Genomic DNA, 24451 nt, shown 5'->3' with positions numbered 1-24451 from the left:
CAATTGACTCAAATTATGTCAATTAGCCTATCAGAAGCTTCTAAAGCCATGACATAATTTTCTGGAATTTTCCAACCTGTTTAAAGTCACAGTCAACTTAGTGTATGTAAATTTCTGACCCACTGGAATTGTGATACAGTGAATTATAAGTGAAATAATCTGTCTGTTATCAATTGTTGGAAAAATTCCTTGTCCTAACCGACTTGCTATAGTTTGTTAACAAGAAATTTGTGGAGTGGTTGAAAAACAAGATTTAATTACTCGAACTTAAGCGTATTTAAACTTCCGACTTAAACTGTATATGCAAATAGCAATCGCCATATATGGATCTGTGCCTTTCACTTGGAACTGTGTTTAGGCTACAGTATAAGCGGCTGCTAGTAGGTGGGCTTGTTTTGAGATGAAAGTGAGGACAGCATGCAGCCACCTGTGCACATTTGTTAATTTTCTTCATTACTGAATGAGTTATTGGCCCATTTATAGGAGTAGTTGCTTCCTACTAGAGCACAAAATGTGTACATTTCAAGCCATCTTTGAAAAGTGAGTCAGGTAAAGAGTTTTGGACAGTGGCTTTGCATTGGTATTGCTATCATTTTATTATACGGATTTAAATTGAAAATAAGTGATACAAAATTGTATCACATTACATTTTTTGTCATCTTTGAATATGTTTTAGTTTATTTTTTTCAAGGTCAGTCTCGCAAAAAGACGCATTCATGCGTTCTTACTACCCGCTATTCAAAGTGCTCTGAACAAATTAAAGGAATCGTTCACAAACATTGGCACATTCTGAAATATGATGATAGTCTTGGTAATGTGTTTTCTGATCTTCCCCTGGTCGTATTCTCGCGGGGCAGAAATCTCAGAGACCAATTGGTACACTCTGATTTACCAGCCCAAGATATTCCTGAACAACGCCTATTTGCGCCCATACTGGATGGAAATTACAAGTGTAATGGCTGTGCTCAATGCAATGGCACTTACAAATGTAGATCCTTCAAACACCCCCAAACAGGGAAATCTATCCCAATTAAAGGTGTTATTACGTGTTCCACTAAGTCAGTTATTTACCTTATAACTTGTCCCTGTGGTAAAAATTATGTGGGTAAAACAAAGCGTGAATTAAAAGTACGTATCTCAGAGCACCGTAGCACCATTAGGTGCAAAAACCTGACTTACCCAGTTGCGGCCCACTTTTTGGAGGCAGGCCATTCGATTTCGTCTCTGCGTTATATTGGCATCGAACATGTCACCCTCCCGAGGAGAGGGGGTGACCTTGATAATTTATTGTTAAAACGAGAGGCTGCCTGGATCTTTAATTTAAAGACACTTGCTCCCTTCGGTCTCAACATAGACTTTGATCTGAAGCCATTCTTGTGATTATTGTGATTTTGCCATTGTAATTGTTTGTTAGATACTTTTTAGACTACAAATGCTATGATCATATGTTATCCATTTGTTTGTCTTTTTGTATGTTCCTTGTATACCATTTTTTTAATATTTCAGTTAACCAATGATATTAGGCCATACTTGGCCATGATTACAAACACCTGTGTGTCTCTTGACACTATATAAATGACTCATCTCTCAGTGTTTGTGATGATACCCTGATGAAGACAGCTTAGCTGTCGAAACGTTGGTTATTAAAATTTTTGCATCTGAGCTCTTAGAGTGTGCGGCTTTCCTTTATTTTCTAAAGAGTTGTTTTATGCCTTAAAGCGGCAGTGTTGTATTTTGAGACTGTCTTGGTATGGGAAAAATAATACATTTTATTTTGTAAAGTGGTTTCTTGTATCAAACACATTTTCAGTCACCTCCTTGTCTGAAGGACAAGTGGGTAAACAGGGTCATGTCAAGTCCTGCATGTTTTTTTCTCTTCAAAAGTCTCATGGAATGTAGCATTGAACACCACACATTGGCTGCTACTGTAGGCTGAATGATAGCTGTTCTATTTCCATTTTAAAATGTTATGCAGGGATGCAAAATAGTCACCTTTTTGGCAAAATTCACCATTTTGTATCCAAAATAGGTGACCTACGTGATTCGTGTAGATCCGATGAGAAAAGTGTAGGTGGAGAGGTCACTTTGGATCACTATTGGCTGTGAGCGAACGAGTGATGCACGTTTGGAGCAATACTGTCTGTGTCCAAGGCTCAGCCAATCGTTCACATAACAACAGAATGCAGTACGCGACTGAAGAGAGAAGAGACAACCAATTTGCTAGTTACAGCATCAGCGTGTGCTCTGGAAAGACAGCAGGGAGTGGAAAGGCAGTTTTCCAGTTACAGCAGCACGTCCCCTGAACGATAACGAAGAGGTAGGCGAGAAGCCTGACCACGGAGACAGGGGTGAGAAGGTGAGGAAGCGTACTTCATGAGGTGTAACCGAAAAACAACTGTCATTTGGAAAGTTTGAGGTGAGGGAGAAAGTGTGATGGAACAAGTATTGTTAGCATCTTACAATCTGGATCGTGTTCTCCGTTAGCTAGCCAGAGAAATGTTGAGCAACATTAGCCAACTTAACTGATCAAATAATTGAGTTTATGGTGTGGAAACTAGCTGGCTAATAAAGTCAGACAACATCAGATGAGCTAACGTTAGTAACTTAACCAATTCGCTATAGTATTAACTGGTATACGACTCCTTGCCGTTCCTCAAGCTATAACGCGTTAGTTGCTTACTGGACCCTGGCGATCTGTGTGAAATGTTAACTAGCTAACGAAATAACGACTATCTCAGAGCTCATGTTTTCCCTCTACGTTATGTGGTTAATTTTCAGAATGAGAGAATTAGGTGAAAATGAGGCGTTGCTTGTTAAACAAGTGGATTCAGGGAGCAAGTGTAGCTGGAGCTGGGCCTGGCTTAAGCTGGATGCCACTATAGAGGTAAAAGGAACACCACACACTTTCCCTCTTTCAATACAGTGGATAAAAGGGGTATGCCAGGTGTACACTGCCTGAAAGAGATCGATTATGCCAACAAAGGGTCTCATGTTCTGCTGGCACATTGTAGAACAGATGTCCACAGGCAGAAAGTGTACAATGTAATAACGTGCAGTGTAGCCCAAAGATATGGCTTTTGTTGTGTTGAACTTGACAGTAACGTGTGTGTGTGTGTGTGTGTGTGTGTGTGTGTGTGGGGGGATTATTACGTTTTTTACTCAGTGAATGTTATTTTTTCACACATGTAGCCTTGTGCACTTGATCGATGCCTACTATAGTGGCCACTGTAATAGGGCAAAAATAGAATGCCTTTTTGTTTCATTCTATTTCTACTTTCAGATGTTTTTTTCTCAAGTGCGATATTTAGATGTGTGTGTGTGGTCACAAGCGTTCTATTATAAAGGCTGTCATGGCTAACTGCAATATTAGTGTATTGTTTTTTTTCTCAAGACTTGAGTGTCATTTGCAGTAAAGTCTAGGCAACAAATAACATTGGATTGCTTTCTTTACATTTTTTAGCTGAGAGTTAGGTTCACATGAACCACTTTTTATTTTACACACAGAGACTGGTCATTTAGATACTATTCTTTGTTGTTTAATTAGTTAAAATCTGCATTTCCCCCTAATAGGGATTTTGTTTTGCATGTTTCAGTGCAAAAAAAAGGGGGGGGTCACCAATTTGGGCCCTCACCAGTTAGCATACCTGGTTATGGGATGTGTTTTTCTCCATTGTTTTTGATGGTAGGCCACTCTGGTAGGTCTACATTATGATTAACCTGTTAGGGCTAGGGGGCAGTATTTACACGGCCGGATAAAAAACGTACCCGATTTAATCTGGTTACTACTCCTGCCCAGTAACTAGAATATGCATATAATTATTGGCTTTGGATAGAAAATACCCTAAAGTTTCTAAAACTGTTTGAATGGTGTCTGTGAGTATAACAGAACTCATATGGCAGGCAAAAACCTGAGAAGATTTCATGCAGGAAGTGGCCTGTCTGACAAGGTGTTGTTGTTCTTGCCTCTGTTTATTGAAGACTCAGGATCTTAGCTGTAACGTGACACTTCCTACGGCTCCCATAGGCTCTCAGAGCCCGGGAAAAAGCTGAACGATATCGAGGCAGCCTCTGGCTGAAACACATTATCGCCTTTGCCAAGTGGCCGATCAGAGGACAAAGGGCTTAGGCGCGTGCCCGAGTCGACCCCATGCTGTATTTTCTTTCGTCTGTTTACCTAATTGCAGATTCCCGGTCGGAATATTATCGCTTTTTTACGAGAAAAATGGCATAAAAATTGATTTTAAACAGCGGTTGACATGCTTCGAAGTACGGTAATGAAATATTTAGAAATCTTTTGTCACGAAATGCGCCGTGCGCAAGACCCTTATTTACCATTCGGATAGTGTCTTGAACGCACGAACAAAACGCCGCTGTTGGAACATAACTATGGATTATTTGGGACCAAACCAACATTTGTTATTGAAGTAGAAGTCCTGGGAGTGCATTCTGACGAAGAACAGGAAAGGTAAGACCATTTTTCTTATAGGAAATATGATTTTGATGAAGGCTAAACTTGCCGGGTGTCTAAATAGCTAGCCCGTGATGGCTGGGCTATGTACTTAGAATATTGCAAAATGTGCTTCATCCGAAAAGCTATTTTAAAATCGGACATATCGAGTGCATAGAGGAGTTCTGTATCTATAATTCTTAAAACAATTGTTATGCTTTTTGTGAACGTTTATCGTGGGTAATTTAGTAAATTGTTAGTAAATTCGCCGGAAGTTTGCGGGGGGTATGCTAGTTCTGAACGTCACATGCTAATGTAAAAAGCTGGTTTTTGATATAAATATGAACTTGATTGAACAAAACATGCATGTATTGTATAACATAATGTCCTAGGTGTGTCATATGATGAAGATCATCAAAGGTTAGTGCTGCATTTAGCTGTCTTCTGGGTTTTTGTGACATTATATGCTAGCTTGAAAAATGGGTGTCTGATTATTTCTGGCTGGGTACTCTGCTGACATAATATAATGTTTTGCTTTCGGTGTAAAGCCTATTTGAAATCGGACAGTGTGGTTAGATTAACGAGAGTCTTGTCTTTAAAATGCTGTAAAATAGTCATGTTTGAGAAATTGAAGTAATAGCATTTCTAAGGTATTTGAATATCGCGCCACAGGATTCAACTGGCTGTTACGTAGGTGGGACGATTTGGTGCCACCTAGCCCTAGAGAGGTTAAATAGCCACTGTAGCCTACTTGACCACTGTTAAAACTGTAACTTAAAGCTGTCCGGAAGTTGCACAGAATTTTCACAACGTTCAAGTTTGTGCTCAGCAGACCTGACATTTTCCTAGTGCCGATTTTTTTTGTTGTTGTTGAGGGAACATTGGTCATCATATGTATCTTATTTATCCAACACAACTATCACACGCATACAGAGCCTATTTTGAGTGGGATTTCTCCTGCAGAACCTCAGCTGGTTGCTGCTGGAGTAAAAACGTGCTTTCATTGCACACCAATTCTAAATGCAATTGAGGGTTAGAAACTTGGTGCACGCTTAAAAAGAGCTATTTTTATTTCTCAACTGGTAATTGAAGCGCACCTTCTATTCACCATTCAAGTGCAGGCAACAGGCTATTAGCAAGTCACCCACCACTTTACAATGTGAGCTGGAGGCAGTATGCATGAAAACATGCTTAATTGTTTGAAACCTGAATGTTTTATTTCATATTATGAGGCCTTGGGGAAGCTTACAATTTATCCTACCATTTCTACCGTTCTGCGTGCCGGTGATTTTCATATGCGCGTTTCCGTGGAACAGTTTCATTTCAATAACGATTTTGTTTCTCAAAATCATTGTCACGTGGTTAATAATAAAGAGCTGAATTTAAATAAAAAAGTCAACTAATGCGAGTTCACCAACCTCTGCCATATGGACACACTGTGATCCATTGGTGGCTAAAGAAATGAGCGCATGGAACTCATAGCCTATATGCAGGCAAATGCAGCAGTAGGCCCATTGCTCTTTCACACCGAGGATTGGTGATTATCGAAGGGGAGATAATTAATTCACACAATGAAACGATGAATGTTCAAGAATTGGCGGGAGACAGCTGAGACATTCTGGAGAGAGACTCGCCTATATCTTCAACACACCCCTCCCCTTGTCTCAACATTTGAAATTATACTCGAGACATTATCTTTGCATATTTTAGTCTGGAGTAACTATATAATATTCCTATTGGACCCACCGCTATGCCATTTCTCTCCTGTTCTATTGGTTTTCATATCAACTTTCTTTCGTTAACCTGAAGCCAAAGTCACAGTCCTAGTCATGTTAGCAACCCATTCATCTTTAGATTCCCCCTCTTTCAAAGTTTCTAAAAGAGATTTTCATCTGTCACATGGAACCGCTATAATGTACACTGTTTAGGATGGAATTTTTCCAGGTGCTTTGTTTTAGAATAACATTTTCCCATGAATTGCATTTTGGCAAATGTTTGAAAATGTCTTTTTATTGGCTGCTTCATTACACTAATTGTTCTGTTAAGATGCATTACCATAATGTAAATGTGATTTTGGAGCACGTAAATGTGATTGTGGACGACCTCATGGATTCTGCACCCAATACATATGGGTCCAGTAAATGTCTCAAATGGCCAGTAAATTAAAATCTTCACGGTCACGTTGTCCGGTGCCACATTTTCCTAACGGAAACCTTGCAGCATACATCAGTTCGGTTTGCTTCTAGCAGAACTCAGCTAGACGAAACAAATGTATGTGCTCGCATAGCCTACTCCTTAAAGACCTTAGCTTGAAAATTTTGAAAAAAGCGCAGTTTGTCCCTCTTGAGCCACCGTAGCAACAACATACCCAGTAACTCTTCCTCAAAATGGGCAGAATTAATCAAGAAATCTGTAAAAATATATAAATATTTTGCCAAGGAGATCTTAGTCGTGCAATTTTACATCTAAGATGTTCGGTGCAGTATTTCTGAAGTGAATGACGACAAACACTTAATTGAAGAATCCCGTCCATAGTTCCCACTCCTGGGAGTAGTACTATTGAGAAATCACTGACGAAGGGGTGTAGACTTCGGCTAACGAACTTCATCTTCAAATTTTTTTTTTGTGTGTAAGAACAGCTGGAAGAAATCTGCCATAGACCAAAATGAAAATAAATTTCCCAAAATGTTTTGACTGGGAAGCTAAGCTCAAGACTGTGCTACTCCCCTCCTCCCACTTTTTAAAATGACATTGGTAGCCTCCCAGTTACCATAGTGTCAACACCTCGCAAACAGCTATTGTGTCTAGTTGCCTGGGGAACACAATGCATTCATTCTGTTGCTAGGTTAAATGTTGCGTTAACAAAACTTGTAGTATGTTTTTTTATTTCGCCTATATTTAGGCTAGAGGCCATGTTTTTTTCGGTTTATTGAATCAGGAGCTGAAATCCAATTGGCTCTGAGAGTAGGCCCAGTCAAATTTCCTGCAAAATAAAAATGTTTCCAGAGTAACCGCCTACATGGTGACCATTTGGAATGAGAAGCTGAGGCTCTAGGATAGGCCGGGATGACAAAAACACCCTGGTTTCATATCGCTCAACCTATAGTTGATATTATCTGGAGTCTGGACTCAAAGTAGGTCATATGATTCATTATGCCTTTAGCCATGTCGATGCAGCCAATGAGGTGCATCGTGGGAGTTTGCCGGCTTCGCCACACTGGTCCATCCATGTTAGAGCGTGTGTGTGCTTCTCTCTCTCTCTGTCTATTGAATTTCTATGGGCTTAATTTCTCTCCCGCCCGACCCACAGGTCCTGAGGAGAGAGCCTTTCTATCCACCTGAAGATGTCTGGCCCGGTCACCAGCCGATCCCGGGTTTACCCCGATGTGAACACACAGAGACCCCGGGAGTACTGGGACTACGAGTCACACGTTGTGGAGTGGGGGTGAGCTGAGCTAGTCGTCAAGCCATCTGATTGGTCGGTGGTGGCAGCACCACACCCTTACCCCATTCGGTGTTAGACACAGCAGCAGGGCCAAAAAAATGCCATGATTTTTTTTTTTTGGGGGGGGGGGGTTTCACAAAATGTAATGCATAGAATGGTCCTTTGGAGGAAGGGTTGTTGACATATATTTGTCATGTGTATATAAAAGCATAATTGACCATCATTTGTGAGGAATCACTACAACAGAGACTTATCAGGATCAAGTTCAGCAGAGCAGAGCAGGGCACAACTGTGTGGAATTGGAATGTTCAGATAGAAATATATGAAGTAGAACAAACAATCTCTGAAATGTAGAACAAGGTGTCATGTGGGCTTTATTCGTGACATTTCTATCTGCAACATTCCACAACGTTTGCCTACTGAACATGGCCCTGGTGCGTTGCAGGTCTAATCTAAAATGTGGAATGTGCCAGCTTTATCATCAGGTATCAGTGTTAACTATCAGTTGGGGGAATCAAGGCTTATCTGTTTTAACATTGTTGTGAATATTATTGTTATCTTTGTCTGTCTGTCCCTCAGGAATCAAGATGACTACCAGCTGGTGCGAAAGCTCGGCCGGGGCAAATACAGCGAAGTGTTTGAAGCTATCAACATCACAAACAACGAGAAAGTAGTCGTCAAAATACTCAAGGTACTGGCGCTGGACTTCACCCTGTTGAGACCCAGTGTGTTTCTTTCAAATATATGTTTTGAATGTTTTTTTGACCCTTTATTAAAGACCGTTGGGGGAGGGGGAGACGGGCTTGTGGGATTAACAGTGGGAAGGCTGGAGTCAGGAGTGAAGTATGTCTCTGTTGGGGAGAGACGTATATCCTCTAGGCCACAGGCTCTGCAACTCAGACCCAAAGTTACTGAAGCTGTGGATGGGCTTCACTGAGAGATTGGCAGCTAGTCTTTTAACTGTTATTTGGCCTATGACTGATTTATGTATGGGCCATATAGCAGGGCTCCCCAATAGGCGGCCTATTTTAATTGTTGGACATTAACGACTGTAAATTCTCCAGGAAATCAGCTCAAAGTGATCCCAAGTATTCCCATGCATAAATCGTATCCCAATGTAATCCAGGTTTGAAATGATTGTTTTTGTCAAATAGGCCTACTATATCTGTATGGTCAATTTGTAGTGTTCCCGACTCAAGAATTTATTTTGCCCGCGGCTGAATATAATCTGGGACCCCAGCCCTGTAGGCTTTCCCTGTACCGCTCACAGCATAGTATTTCACAGAAGCTCTGTTAAACATTCTCTTTGCACCAATCTCTCGGTCTGTTCTTCTCTCGTGCTCAACAGCCAGTAAAAAAGAAGAAAATCAAGCGAGAAATCAAGATTCTAGAAAACCTGCGAGGCGGCCCCAACATCATCTCACTTCTAGACATCGTCAAGGATCCAGTGGTCAGTTTCATCAACCTACCAATAATACATGCCATCATGCTGCTCGGTACATATCATATGACATTTTGGCTACCACTCTCGCTGAAAATCCAGCTGAATCTGGTATGAATCCGCTATTTAATGGTAGTTTATACTGATCATATTTGGTCTCTTTTTCAAAAGAAATTGTATTTTATTTTTACATTTTTATTGCAGTCTCGGACTCCAGCTCTGGTCTTTGAACACGTCAACAACACAGACTTCAAGGTAAGAAGAATCACAGTTAATTTTTATCCAGTCAAAATGGAAGCCGAAGCTTTGACCATATGCCTCTATTACTTCCCTCATGGTGGCATTCTGCTGAAATGTCTTCAGTTTTCTTCTCTTTTTGCAGCAATTGTATCAAACGCTATCCGACTACGACATACGGTTCTACATGTATGAGATCTTGAAGGTAAGACCCCATTGTTGTAACCTGTAACTGGTTGTGCCTCCCAAATGGCACCCTGTTCTCTATATAGTGAACTATAATGGAATATGGTGCAATTAGGGACACCGTCTGGGTGATTGAGACTGGAGCTTCTCCAATCCCCCTGATTAAAATAGCATTGTGTTGTTCAGGACTTCAGCTTTAAGTCGCAGCACTATAGAGTTGGGCGATTTATTAGGATAGTATCGGATACTGAAGATGATTGACGGCAATTGTCGATGGTGACGTCATCGTGATGTGACAGACGATGTTTAGCCATTTACAGAATGCAAGAGAACAATGTAAACGGAGCTAAGATCTTTTTTTATAGTGGTCACTCCGGTGTCTATTTTTAAAAGCTGAATTTTGGCTAAAGCCTAATCCCACCCCTGCTGTTGCTGAGGGCCTCTCAGTCTTCACCGTGGCGATCAGGGCAGGCGAGGGAGAGGCGACCCATATGGAGGAGACGTGTTAAAGACAAGAGGATTTATCTAAGTGGACAGGCCTGACACGTCGCGCCTCTCTCTGTGCTGCCACAACCCATCTCCGGCCCGTGCTCAACACAACCCACCTCCAGCCCGTGCTCAGCACAACCCGTCTCCGGCCCGTGCTCAGCACAACCCGTCTCCGGCCCGTGCTCAGCACAACCCATCTCCGGCCCGTGCTCAACACAACCCGTTTCCAGCCCGTACCACAGCTGCTCCTCACGTGGCTGCTTTTCAACTAGCTACAGGAAAACCACTATGCCTGAGACTTCATCAGTTTATTATTATTCACTTTACACTGTAGCCTGTATGGATGGATAAAAACCTGTGGGTTTTATCATTTTAATAGCATTTTTAAGCATTTACCCATTGACTTGATCTCTGAGGACAATGGGAATATACTGGACTTTTGTTTGTCCTCAGCATTTTTCTCGTGAAGACACCTGATGTTAAAAAAAACTATGGACAGGGTTCACTTAGGTTTGCTGCTCTACAACAGCTCTGTCTCAGACAGTGGTAGCAGCCTTGTTGATTCCTACTGCCAATCATTGTACAGAAATCTGCAGTACTGCTGCCTGCAGATCTCCAGGAGCAGGGTTGGTGAGAATCACTGGCCTATAATGTTCACGCTTCATCTGCTTTTCAGTAGGATTATTGTATGTAAAACTATAATACTTTATTAATAAGTATTTTTTAGTGATTTATAGTGTGTGTAGGGTCACATGCTGCTGGTGGGAAAGCAAATCAATCATGACACCACTGATGATAATACCCAATAGGTGTGTTAGCCAAGTGTTTTCCATTATGTTTTGGTCACTAGGACTTAATGCAGCCATAAAGATGACTGGCAAGGTTTTTCTCCCCACTTAATTGTCTGGAATACGTTAGAGGGACCTGTGAGCACCTTGGCTATGTTCTGGGCTGTGTTCAGTACGCACAAAACGGATGGAAATGCTCACAAACTGGGAGGTACTATCTGAACTTGGCCGATGAGAAATGCTTGTTTTTTTTTTTTGTTTTCCGTTGCAACATGTTTTTCCATGGTGTGCCGTAGTGAACGTGAGCCAGTTGTCAACTGTTTCTCCTCTCTGCTCCCACCCTCAGGCTCTGGACTACTGTCACAGTATGGGCATCATGCACAGAGACGTCAAGCCACACAACGTCATGATCGACCACGAACACAGAAAGGTACTGGCCTATCTCTCCCTTTTCCCTCCTTTCTCTGCTTTGATTGGCTAATGTACGTGTGGTCATAGAGACCAACTTATGGGCGGAGTATTGCCTGACAGTTTGCTGCTGTTGGATTTAGTTGGTTCACAAAGCACTCTCATCTGTGATTGGTCCAATTGTGGCAAACAAGAAATTTAGCCAATGGTTGACTGGCGTGTGAGTGTTTAACCACCACAGTAGAAAGCTCAACATGAATCTTTCCCCAATAGAGAACTACTCAGCACAACCCCTCTGAGGGGTCTAATGGGAGCTTTTCATTCACTTGGTAGGATAATTCATATTGCCTCCTGAGGTAAGACAAATTTAAGCGATAGTCTTTGGTTTATTTTTCTAATATGATATAAAACATTAATCATATTTATTTACTAAGGTTCGGTCCCCCATTGTGACTAGTAAACATAAATTATCACTTAATTTACGAGATTTCTATCTGATTCTGTATACACAAATGACAATTTGTGCACTCCCCACACACACACACGTCTGCGAAATTTTTCCTGAGTGTGTTGATTTAATCCATCTATATGAATATTAGTCCTGGTCGTGGGATTCTAGTAATGTTTTCAAACTAACTGGATTTCATCTTCTGTCTCCTAGCTTCGCCTTATAGACTGGGGTTTGGCAGAGTTCTACCACCCTGCTCAGGAGTACAACGTACGAGTGGCTTCCCGATACTTCAAGGGTCCAGAGCTGCTGGTCGACTACCAGGTCAGTCAGGCGTCGTGCCCCATTGAACACGGCCCTGTTTTCTCAGCTTTCTACTAAAGATGACATACTGTATTCCTACTGCATGATCTGGGGAACAATCAACTCAGTCGTATAGCTATGGTTCTTCTTGGTTTACTTTCGTCCTCAGAAAATTGAATTAGATGCATCTGTTCTGTACAACGTAGGTTTATGCCATATTTTATCCAGGAAATAAATCATGCATTCAGAGCAGATGTCATTTCACATCTGCCCAGAACACGGTCCCAGAAAAAAACCCACTCAAAATATAAAAGGGATCTTTTTTGTTGTTGTTGTTCTATTAAAAATTCACCTCAATAACCTAATTTAATTCTACTGTCTCCTTTTCCTTGACTTATTCTGTGGTCTGATGTTTTGATGCCATTCCCTGTTGACTGTCCCTGTATTGTCCCTGTATAGATGTATGACTACAGTTTAGACATGTGGAGCTTGGGCTGCATGCTGGCCAGTATGATCTTCAGGAAGGAGCCTTTCTTCCACGGACACGATAACTACGACCAAGTGAGAGCTCAGCCATCCTATCAAATCAATCAATTGTATTGTATTTGTTTATAGATACTTTAGTTTATTTAGTAAATATTTTCTTAACTCTGCATTGTTGTTAAGGGCTTGTAAGTATTTCACGGTAAGGTACACCTGTTGTATTCGGGGCATGTGACAAAATATGATTTGATTATAACATTACTTTATTGTCCAATGGCATGTCTGCTGCTTTATCACCTCTGATAGACAACTAGTTGTAGTGGTGTTCAGATAGCCGGCGCCCCCTCCGGCGCCGGGGCTGCCCTCCATTGTTTAATGCATGTCATGTCTCGTTTGTTTTGCAGCTTGTACGGATCGCAAAAGTCCTGGGCACAGAAGACCTGTATGACTACATCGACAAATACAACATCGAGCTAGACCCAAGGTTCAATGACATTCTGGGCAGGTAGGTCTCAAATCACAGAAGTTGTTAGTGCTGCGTCTGTCTGTCAGTTTGAGCATGACAAGGCGTAGAATCACAATGACTAGTTATTTTCGATGCAGTGTGATTTGTAGATCAGCGATTCTGCGCATTCCAACTGCGATAGTCAATCTAGATCAGAGATTCTGCGCATTCTGTCTGACCGTGAGGAGAGGCTATGTCCATGATGTGTTCTGTCTATGACTGAGAGGCTGTGTCCATGATGTGTTCTGTCTATGACCGTTTAGTCTCTGTTTCCCAGGCATTCCCGTAAGCGGTGGGAGAGGTTTGTCCACAGTGAGAACCAGCACCTGGTCAGCACTGAGGCACTGGACTTCCTGGACAAGCTGCTGCGTTACGACCACCACGCCCGCCTCACCGCCCGGGAGGCCATGGAACACCCCTACTTCTGTGAGCTCCACCTCTTAAATAGCATACATACATACTTAACATGCATGGTCAGAGTGGAGGCCATTGATTTCTCCTACTTCTGTGAGCTGCATGGCATTCCTACCTTACTATATATATATACATTTCTTCCCATTGTTCACAGGAATGTATTGAACTCTGAGGTCACGGTTGTGATGCATAGCTGCGTTTGTGTCTGAAATATCTGCTGCATCTGTGGCCTTATCATTCATGGGCTTTTCTGTCATTCTTTGTCTGTCAGACCCCATTGTGAAAGACCAGGCGAGGATGGGCTCTATATCAGGGCTGTCGACTGGTTCAACCCCAGTCAGCTCCTCCAGTATGATGACAGGTAACACACACGCTGTCTGTAGGGCTCATAACACTATGTTGCTGTTCTGAAGAGATTCTACAGCTGGCCAAGGAGGACTGTTCATTCTAGAAAATAGTATCAGTTCTTATGTGATCATTTTCTTCTTAGGGAAGACCCCACTCTTCCTCTGACCCCGTTTTCCTCCTCTTCTCCAGGCATCACTTCCATGTCCTCGTCGCAGCCCCTGGCTAACGTGGCAGGCTCTCCTGTGATCTCTTCCCCCAGTGCTCTGGCCACGCAGGTGCCAGCTGCCGGGGCCCAGCCCTGAACGGTGCTCTCAGCCTGGGGCCCGGGACGGGTCCACTGCCCCTGTCCGGCCCGGCCTACCAAGCCCTCAGCAGGTCCAGGCAACAATCATTTTTATGTTGAGTATAACAAAGAGAGAAAAAAAAGATATTAGGTTCCCTTTTTTCTTTTTCCATTCAATAATTATATATTGAGATCCGGGCGCACAACGAGAGACAGAAAAAAGAAGATAAAACAAACATTACTTGCGTCTGTGTCCGGATAAAAACAGTAGCTGCGTTCTTTCATAATGAGTGTCTAGAAATGCAACTACAATGTAGAAATGAAGCAAAATGGATAATAAAATGTATTTTATATGTCCCTAAAGTACTTTTGTTTGAGGTGGTTTTCTATGGACCAGAGGTTGTTTTAATCAACCGTTAGTGGCTGCATGTAACACTTTTTGTTTGTTAAATACATTTCTTCTGTTGGTCATATAGTTTCAACATTGAATTTCTCTCTATAGAACAGTACCCCCCCCGTAGTTATTTTCAATGTTATCCGTAATGTTTTTATCATGAGGCATTTTCACAATGATAATGCGTGTTATTTAGTTGTGGCTATTCAAGGCTCATTGAACAACCATTTTGTACAAGAGTTAAGGTGACATATCTGACATTGTGTTTATAAAATGTATTCAATAAGCCCATGTATTTTTTTACTACATGCAGTGTGTACTTTAGTTTAAGACCTCACTGCCCCAGTTATACTAAATGACTTGTTTGAAGCTGAGATGGAAAATGGAAGCAGTCCAGTTGGATAAATGATCATACACTTTGAGAAACCTAAGTCTGCTAGTTTCTTACCTTCCGGAAAAGCACCCAGATTAATTATTGACACTCCTTTTTTTGTTGTTGTAAACAACCATGTAAGTATATATGAATGAGCCCAGGAATGGAATCTTTCACTCCGTAGCTAAAGGGTTATTACGAGTTCCAATTCTGAGATGAAATGGATTCGTGAGAGGCTGCAGCAGAGTTTGCACTCACTACTTTAAGTCTCTCTGGATAAGTCTCCTAAATTACTCAAAGGTAAGGTAGGACTAGGGCTCAGTATCTGTCGGGTGGGGAAATTGAGGGTTGTTCAGAAGGGATTTATTTTTTACTGGGAGCTACAACCTGAACTTATCCAATAAGAACTTTTTTTTAAATTATTTTTTAGCAAAACCTTTTGCTTTGGTGTACCCTACTGAATCATTACCCAGGAGGGCCAGTATGACAACCTGTAGATTTGGTTATGTACTATGCAGAAATCGCTCAGCCATTAACTGGTTGCAAAAATTCTAAGTCTGCGATAGAACAAGTATACTGTAGAGAAAAATAGTCGCATCTCAACCGCTGTGAAATATTTTCAGCTGTTTTGAACCTGGTGTACAAAGCAAAAATGTCACTTAACAGGAAGCAGTACACAGAACAGATCCATAACTCACATTTCCATATGAATTTGGTCAGGTTGCCCAAAAAGTGACATATTGCAGCTTTAAGTGGAAAAGCCCTGGCCTGCACTCAAATACGAATATCACATTGAAAAGACAGGTCTAGATGCACAAAAGTTGGATGGTGTTCAGATCTGGCTGAAAACTTCAGGTGGTCAGGGACACATTGCTGATTTCTCAGTCTGGATGCGATCAGGCTACCGAAACCACATAGTGGCAACTTCAGCACTCCACCCACAAGTCTGCAGTAAAGATGTGTTGTCGGAGCAAGAGTGACCTTTTTTCATGCCTTGGTTTTGAGGAACGTGTTTTGTGGTTTCAGCAAGCTTATTTAGAAAAACGTTTTGTGTAGCGGTTAGCTGGCTACTGCCATCAAGTTGTGTTGTCAGATTTAGCCTATTCCACTTGAATATAGCGTGGGAAAAGGGTATCTAGACACTGGATTCATGATGTGTTCAGATTTCCATGATCAGAATACAAAACGCTGCATGAACTGTCAAGTCTAGACTTGGCGGCATTCAACAGCAGTGGGGATTTCCATGCTGTGATGGGAGTCACAAGGACGATAGTGTTCTGGTTAATTTGATGCTGGATGAGAGCACCCACATAGATCTCACTGAGTCCTGGGTCAGTTCTGGGCCCACCCCAAATAGCACCCTATTCCCTATATAGTGTCCTACTTTTGACAGGGTGCCATTTGGGATAGAACCTGGGAATCGAAACCAAACAGTTTGGATTCCCAGGCTAGCCCAGAGTCTCTTCCATCTGGGGAAGGTAAACATGGCCCAGGATTCACAGGGTTCTGGTCCTGCTGAAGTGGAAGAATGGAATATGAGCGTGGGCCCCTACACACAGTAAAGACTACCAAATTTGAGGCGGCAGCGTAGCCTAGTGGTTACAGCGTTGGATTAGTAACCGAAAGGTTGCAAGATCGAATCCCCGAGCTGACAAGGTACAAATCAGTCGTTTTGCCCCTGAACAAGGCAGTTAACCCACTGGTCCTAGGCCGTCATTGAAAATAAGAATTTGTTCTTAACTGACTCGCCTAGTTAAGGTAAAATAAAAGGTATTCTTTCTTCCAACCAATCAATTTGTCCAGTCTACCTCTGGAGGTGGTGAGTATCTGTCCACAATCAGTTATTTTACTCGTCTACACCTAAACATGTGGCCAAGATCATGTTAACACCAGGTATGAACAGGTCAATCCAAGTCCGTAAATCTATGGAGGTCTACCCATAACTCCAAGGCACCATCTACTTGGCAAAACAGGTATTTTTTACTCTTCAGAGCCAAATATTACTATTCCATAACATTTGAAATACTCCGATTACATTGTATATTATTAATAAGGCTAATTATACCATCTTTTGGATCAAGTCCATCGAAGTTAAATCCACACCCTGTAGTTACTCATTACGTCCAGCAGGTGGAAGCATTTCTTGGCGAGTAATTAAAGTAGTGAGTCAATCAAAACAAAGTGGATGACTGCTACTGCTGTCATATTTTCACACTCTTACATAATCCAATGTCTTACACTACTCCCACTCAGCTCATCATACCAGACAGCACCAGGAATGAGCAGTTCCATGACTGAAACACTTTATTTCTATACAGCTGAAGGTGGTTTCTTCAAAAGGCAGACAGAAGGCGACTTTAATGCGGAGAACAGAGACAAGGCTGTGTGTCTGGTGAGGTGTAAACTGACTACACCTGTACAAGAGTTGACCTGATAGAGAAACTGGGCTAGAAAACAACGCAGAACTTGCATTCATTCTGGTTGGCCTAACCAACTATGCTAATGGGGGTGGGTGGGGTAAACCAAATCAAAGTGCTTCGACGTGACCCTTGAATTCAGCAAGAGCTTTTAACTCCCTGTAACAAAGAGTATGGTAGAGAGAGAGAGGGACACGTATTCAGTACAGGATATGACCATAGACTGAGTAGAGCACTTTATGGCTCTATGTCCCTTAGGTACAGATCTAGGATCAGCTTCCCCTCAAATCCTAACCTTTAAACATTAGTGGGGAAACTGCAAAACTGACCCAAGATCAGAGTCTAGGGGCAATTTGACCCTACTTCCTCCCATACACCCGTGAGCCAGTATAAGTGAATAACCGTCCTACCTAGCCTAACATCAGTTACAAAATGGAGGTACAGTACAACTAAACCTGTTGGTTATCATCCAAGTGCACCCCACCCTTTTCCTGTAACCATCCTAACCCCTCTGTTCTCATCTGCAAGCCCACTGAATATTCAAGCTAGAAAAGGGCATCATGAACAAAAATATATTACAGTAAACATCAGGTCATTGGAACAAGGACTGAACAGAACAGGCCAGTACCTACTCTAGGCAGGGAGGAAAAAGGGCAACCAGGCACAAAAAACAAAAAATCCCATGATTCACATTGGTTTTATATTCATACAGCTAAAGCTGGCTGTCTTTCAGACCATGAGTTGAGGCGCTACCACCGTTTGGTAGCAAGGGGTGTTGGAGGTACAATTACCAAGTCAAGTCATTTGCGGCGAGGCACCACCCAATGGTTATGATGGAGTTCAATGTGGCGAGAGTCAACGTCCTATGCCACGTCCACCATCCATTCCAAGCTACCTTCACCTGGCTCTTGGCTAAAAAGTCAGATTCAAGGAGGTCTTGGCTGGATCCATCGACCCCCTCAGTAAGCGCTGTCATTAGGCACCAGGGAGACATCACACCCTTCCTTTGGTGGAGCTGCTCAGGTCAGTTCATGATTTATAAATCCAATAGTTCTCAAAAGTTCAGTCAAAGTGCATTGGCTGTGGACTCGTCTGTCGGGGTCAGATCAGTCGGTGGCAGGCAGTTGATTGGCTGAGCAGGAGAAGGGTTGGGGGGGGTCACATGACGCAGCACTTGTTCTTGAAGATGTGTGGGTCTTTGTAGCGCAGTCTCTGTTTGGGTCGGTACTTCTCCAGGTAGGTCAGCTGCTTGCTGTTGATCGCCCCTCGGCGCTTCCTGGAAAACAAAAAAACATGGATATTCAAGAAGTAACTACAGTAAGAGAACTGAGCTCAACAGACCTCATCTGAAGAGGTTCATATCCTCTCTAATAATAGGGCCACTTGTTCATAACACGCATTTAAATCAGTCAAAAAAGGTGTGTCTGACAGCCATGACAATGAACGCAATATTACTCAAGAGCAACAAGTTTCATAACATGACCGCAGTAGATCAAGAGAGTTTGGCAGAATACAGAAGAGAAGAACAGAGACGGAAAGATAGTGAGAGATACTCACTGTCTGATAAACTGGATGGCGTCCTCATATTTCATACCACTCTCGATCAGTGCCAACGCCACCAGTACCGGGGCTCTGCCAAGACAGAACATCCACAGCAGGCCAGTCAGAAACAATCACTTCACTAACTGATATAGAAAGATGATTTCCTTTCCAGATGGAATGCCAAGGGTCCCTAAGCTTCATTCAGGCCCTCCGGCACCAACATTTAAACCAATTTTAGGCAGGGTACAATAGAGGAGGGGATAGATAGGGGGCTAAGGCCAACTATACAAATGGTAGGGGACACCCTGTAATACCTTACTGAACAGAACAACCTGTGGCTGGATAGGACAGTGACCCCTCCTGAATACGAGGGCCAGAGTACAGCTGGTTAGTGGTGCCCTTTACTGAAACAGTGAAAGCTTGGGACATGGAGGGTGAAGTTGCTCCTAGATGCTGATCTGGGATCAGTTTAGTATTTCCACCACTAATGGTTATGGGTAGGATTGGGGAAGGAAAAGCTAGATGTGTACCCAGATGAAAACTTCCCCCCAGTGTGTGGGACATAGAAAGGCAAAGTGTGAGACAATGGCTGTGTGTGTGTGTGCACTCCCATACACAACCTTCTCAAACAGAGCATCCCTTACAAGGCACAGAGAGCTATGTGCTTTCAGCCAGACAAACTTCCACTAACCTGTTTAATCCACAAAAGCTTTAGCGCAACACTGCTTACTAATAGGGTTAAGGGAAGGGGGCTCGTTCCACCATAACCTCAGTTTTGGGTCTTTTTAATGAGGAGCGGGGATAAAGATGTGTAAGTCGCCACAAAAACATGGCAATTCTCAGAATAACCAGGAACATAATAGTCTGTGAACGTTTCGAAACAAATCAATCATGGGCCATTAAGGTTTTTACTGTTAGACACACAAATCCAAAACACTTAACCTAAACTTAAGCCTGCAACCCCCTCTTAGTGAGCCTTCGCTCAGAGAAAAAGGGTGCTGAAATAGTCTTTCCCATTTGAAACGTATGAAAATAAATAAGTTGGGCCAAGAAAATATTGGCACCCTTTCAAAAGCTGAGGCTAGCTCCTTGGGGAGAAGGGAGACGTGCGTCAGAGATGGGGTTGTACTGCCCCCAAACCCAGACTGCCAGGGTTATACTGCCCCCAGACCCAGACCGCCAGGGTTATACTGCCCCCAGACCCAGACCGCCAGGGTTATACTGCCCCCAGACCGCCAGGGTTATACTGCCCCCAGACCGCCAGGGTTATACTGCCCCCAGACCCAGACCGCCAGGGTTATACTGCCCCCAAACCCAGACCGCCAGGGTTATACTGCCCCCAAACCCAGACCGCCAGGGTTATACTGCCCCCAAACCCAGACCGCCAGGGTTATACTGCCCCCAAACCCAGACTGCCAGGGTTATACTGCCCCCAGACCCAGACTGCCAGGGTTATACTGCCCCCAGACCCAGACTGCCAGGGTTATACTGCCCCCAGACCGCCAGGGTTATACTGCCCCCAGACCGCCAGGGTTATACTGCCCCCAGACCGCCAGGGTTATACTGCCCCCAGACCGCCAGGGTTATACTGCCCCCAGACCGCCAGGGTTATACTGCCCCCAGACCGCCAGGGTTATACTGCCCCCAGACCGCCAGGGTTATACTGCCCCCAGACCGCCAGGGTTATACTGCCCCCAGACCGCCAGGGTTATACTGCCCCCAGACCGCCAGGGTTATACTGCCCCCAGACCGCCAGGGTTATACTGCCCCCAGACCGCCAGGGTTATACTGCCCCCAGACCGCCAGGGTTATACTGCCCCCAGACCGCCAGGGTTATACTGCCCCCAGACCGCCAGGGTTATACTGCCCCCAAACCCAGACTGCCAGGGTTATACTGCCCCCAAACCTAGACTGCCAGGGTTATACTGCCCCCAAACCCAGACTGCCAGGGTTATACTGCCCCCAAACCCAGACTGCCAGGGTTATACTGCCCCCAAACCCAGACTGCCAGGGTTATACTGCCCCCAAACCCAGACTGCCAGGGTTATACTGCCCCCAAACCCAGACTGCCAGGGTTATACTGCCCCCAAACCCAGACTGCCAGGGTTATACTGCCCCCAAACCCAGACTGCCAGGGTTATACTGCCCCCAAACCCAGACTGCCAGGGTTATACTGCCCCTAAACCCAGACTGCCAGGGTTATACTGCCCCCAAACCCAGACTGCCAGGGTTATACTGCCCCCAAACCCAGACTGCCAGGGTTATACTGCCCCCAAACCCAGACTGCCAGGGGCGGGGGCCCCCTCCCCCCATGTCACTTGGTTTATGACTCTACCCCAATACATTCTGTTGTACTGTTTGTTTGTGTGTGTGTGTGGCGCCACACTCTCTAATAAGAAGAGCAGCAGCCACACTGTGTGTTTACACAAAGTCTGATCAGTATAATACTGTCCTATTGTTCAAAAACATGTCCCAGTGGGGAGCGACACCAACTGTCCCAGTGGGGCGGTTGCTAGCTAGAATGGCTCACTTTCTCACTTCACAGCTTCAAAACGACAGGAGGGAAAGTTAGCCTATCCCTGCTGCAGACAGAGGGGTGGATCCAGGGTCATCTCTAGTTACTGGGCTGCTGGTCTGGGGCCTGATATAAACACTAGATGGAATGGGATGGAACAGCAGATTCAATTATAGGGTATTGGCCCCTGCTCCGCTCCGACTGGGGCCGGGCCTGATCCCAGCTAAAAGGTCATGGAAAGAGCCCAGCGTACGTACAGTGAAGAGGAGACCGCAAAAACAAATGCCTCCTTCCTGTTTCGTCTTCAGACTTCACCCCCCGGTGCCTCTAATAATACTGTGGGATTACTGAATTGCTGCAGCACGGGGGCACCAAGGGGACTGTTTGTGTTGACTTTGGCCCAGTGCTAGGCTAGCTAGCTAGCCCTCAGAGAGAAGGGGAGACAGGGAGGGGGTCTGAGTCTACAGACACAGGTCTAGAAGAGGTTGTTCAGTTTGATGGGGTGGGCAGCTACGCATTAGTCTGGTCCCAGATCTTTTTGTGATTTCTTGCCGACTCCTTTGGTTACCAGGCTGTGTAGAGGAAGAGTGGGTACTGGGAAAACTCACACTGAAGCGCTGAGCTAGAAGGACACTCGCCGCCATTATCTGTCTTACTCAGAAGGCCCCTTTTCCTTTCCCTAGAGATTAACAATGGGTATGTCCCAAACGGCACCATATACAGTGTACAGGGAATGGTGCCACTCGGGACGCAACCAGAGGTGCATATCCTATCCTTGAACTTGGAGAGGTGAGGGTACAGTGAGAATGAGCCTCCCGTGACCCAGGTTTAACCAACTGGAAGATAAACTTGGTAAGCACTGTGCAAAGCTCAGTGACAGTCAACACAACCTCTGGATCCTCTTCCCTGTGATACCTTGTTAACCTTAAATCAAAAATGTCCCCTTGATCTGATTATAGGCAATGATATGCATGAATACTCAAACGCTTGTCTATTCATTACAGAGCATCCTACTGGTCCCCTAATACAGAGAATCAATAATAGTAATAATAATAATAATAATAATAATAATAGCCATTTAGCAGATGCATATACCCAAAGTGACTTACAGTCATGTGTGCATACATTTTAAATATAGGTGGTCCCGGGAATCAAACCCACTATCCTGGTGTTGCAAGCACCATGCTCTACCAACTGAGCTGGTCCCCTCACCTGCCCAGTCCAGCCACACAGTGCACAGCTACGCAGCAGCCTGGATCCTCTAGGAAACGGGACCTTAGCAGACTCAGCCAGTCCTCCACCACCTTAGAGGGAGGGGGCGCGCCGTCATCAAACTGCCAGTCCTGGGGAGAGAGAGATAGACTGCGGCCTTAGGGCTCAGACACACCAATAGCATTTGCTGGCTGAGAGTACTTAGCACCTCTGAACATAATTAGCGCACCGATTTTACATATAGAATCTTGTGAAAACGATCGGCAGATTAACACTAGATCTACTTTCGGTGCGATGTGTTGCAGCATTAACGACACGACGCTCCTGGGAAATAGTAAGGTTTGGAATCTCATCCATAGCACTTCGGAATGTTGTGTTGACTGTACTGGAAGTGTTCTCTGTTGTTCACTGTTCTGTTCTCTGTTGTTCACTGTTCTGTTGCTCACTTCGGAATGTTGTGTTGACTGTACTGGAAGTGTTCTCTGTTGTCATTTTCTAAGCTTCACAAAGTTGTTTCAAATGAAAGTTCAGGTGACCACAGTGGTGAAAACATTGGTTTGCATGCCACTGCAATGCCATGCATACTAGGATTGGGCGGTATACCGTATATACAGTATACCAGGGTATTTGGGATGGTTTCTCAATACCATTGAAACTATTTATTTGAAGTTTTTCAATACATTTTAATATTTGTAGATATTTTTTATAAGTAAATATCTGCAGTTAACTTGTGTAATACATTAGGAGATGAAGCAGATTGTGTTCTTCATTTCACCTGTCACATTATTTTACATTATGAAGCTTACAGTAGTTCCCCATAACAGTTTATCCAGTCACGTGTTTGTTAGTAAATAGCACAACGGGTGAAAGTGGGAGCAGGTGAGTCCGGCTGTGTCGCGTTTTATATTGAAAGTGTTTTGTTTCCTCAACAGAGTGATCAGGGACGTGCAACTATAGTTTTCCTTCACAGAAGATACATTAGTGCAACACATTCAGCAGAAAATAAATTCATTTTCATCAGATGACAACAGAAGTGCAATGCTATTTGGCTGGCAGCCACAAGTAAATGAGCTTACAATGAAAAAGCTAACACTATGCATGTCCATATGTCTAATGTGTAGGCCTATCATAAAAATTATGTAGCCAGCTATATTTACAATTTTTTGCTTAAAAAGTTAATCTTGCATTTTACCTGAGAAATAGGCTGGCTACAAAGAGAAAAGCACCGGAGACAGTAGCTACAGTACAAATCAGTTAGAGCGCTGTCTGCTGACAGAATGCGTTTGTGAATTCTCATTTTAGATCTGTGTTTACAAAGGGCAGCAAGATACACTATATATACACACACTATATATACACACACACAGTGCAATCGGAAAGTTTTCAGACCCCTTCACATTTTCCACAGTTACAGCCTTATTCTAAAATGGATGAATTTTTTTAACACAATACTCCTGCTGAAAAACATCCCCACAGCATGATGCTGCCACCACCATGCTTCACCGTAGGGATGGTGCCATGTTTCCTCCAGACGTGATGCTTGGCATTCAGGCCCAAGATTTCAATGTTGTTTCTCATGGTCTGAGAGTCTTTAGTTGCCTTTTGGCAAACTCCAGACAGGCTGTCATGTGCTTTTTATGGAGTAGTGGCTTCGTTTTGACCACTCTACCATAAAGGCCTGATTGGTAGAAAGCTGCAGAGATGGGAGAACCTTCCAGAAGGACAACCATCTCCACCGAGGAACTCTGGAGCTCTGTCAGAGTGACCATCGGG

The 24451-nt window shown here is 43.6% G+C and overlaps 2 protein-coding genes across 6 annotated transcripts in view; one reads left to right on the top strand and one right to left on the bottom strand.

Moving 5' to 3' along the window:
• LOC115174049 (casein kinase II subunit alpha) overlaps window positions 1-14905 on the top strand; it is a 28548-nt gene extending 13643 nt beyond the window's left edge. Inside the window, exons 2-13 of one of the 2 annotated variants that reach the window (XM_029732673.1) lie at window positions 7758-7892; window positions 8472-8583; window positions 9241-9342; window positions 9538-9588; window positions 9716-9775; window positions 11380-11463; window positions 12103-12213; window positions 12652-12753; window positions 13080-13180; window positions 13458-13606; window positions 13866-13955; window positions 14132-14905. In XM_029732673.1, the coding sequence (XP_029588533.1) occupies window positions 7792-7892; window positions 8472-8583; window positions 9241-9342; window positions 9538-9588; window positions 9716-9775; window positions 11380-11463; window positions 12103-12213; window positions 12652-12753; window positions 13080-13180; window positions 13458-13606; window positions 13866-13955; window positions 14132-14244 (1176 nt within the window). In that variant the 5' untranslated portion in view covers window positions 7758-7791 and the 3' untranslated portion in view covers window positions 14245-14905. The other variant, XM_029732674.1, reaches the window with a different exon arrangement.
• A 2366-nt stretch (window positions 14906-17271) lies between these two features.
• Window positions 17272-24451, bottom strand: part of LOC115174050 (protein tyrosine phosphatase type IVA 3) — a 58684-nt gene continuing 51504 nt past the window's right edge. For 3 of the 4 annotated variants that reach the window (XM_029732678.1, XM_029732676.1, XM_029732677.1), the window contains exons 4-6: window positions 22679-22809; window positions 18967-19041; window positions 17272-18685 (exon numbers count right to left, since the gene is read on the bottom strand). In XM_029732678.1, the coding sequence (XP_029588538.1) occupies window positions 18568-18685; window positions 18967-19041; window positions 22679-22809 (324 nt within the window). In that variant the 3' untranslated portion in view covers window positions 17272-18567. The remainder of the gene's footprint in view (window positions 18686-18966; window positions 19042-22678; window positions 22810-24451) is intronic. The other variant, XM_029732679.1, reaches the window with a different exon arrangement.

This window comes from Salmo trutta, chromosome 34 (assembly GCF_901001165.1).
Source record: "Salmo trutta chromosome 34, fSalTru1.1, whole genome shotgun sequence".
Lineage (NCBI taxonomy): Eukaryota > Metazoa > Chordata > Actinopteri > Salmoniformes > Salmonidae > Salmo > Salmo trutta.
This window is presented reverse-complemented; position numbering and strand designations above follow the sequence as displayed.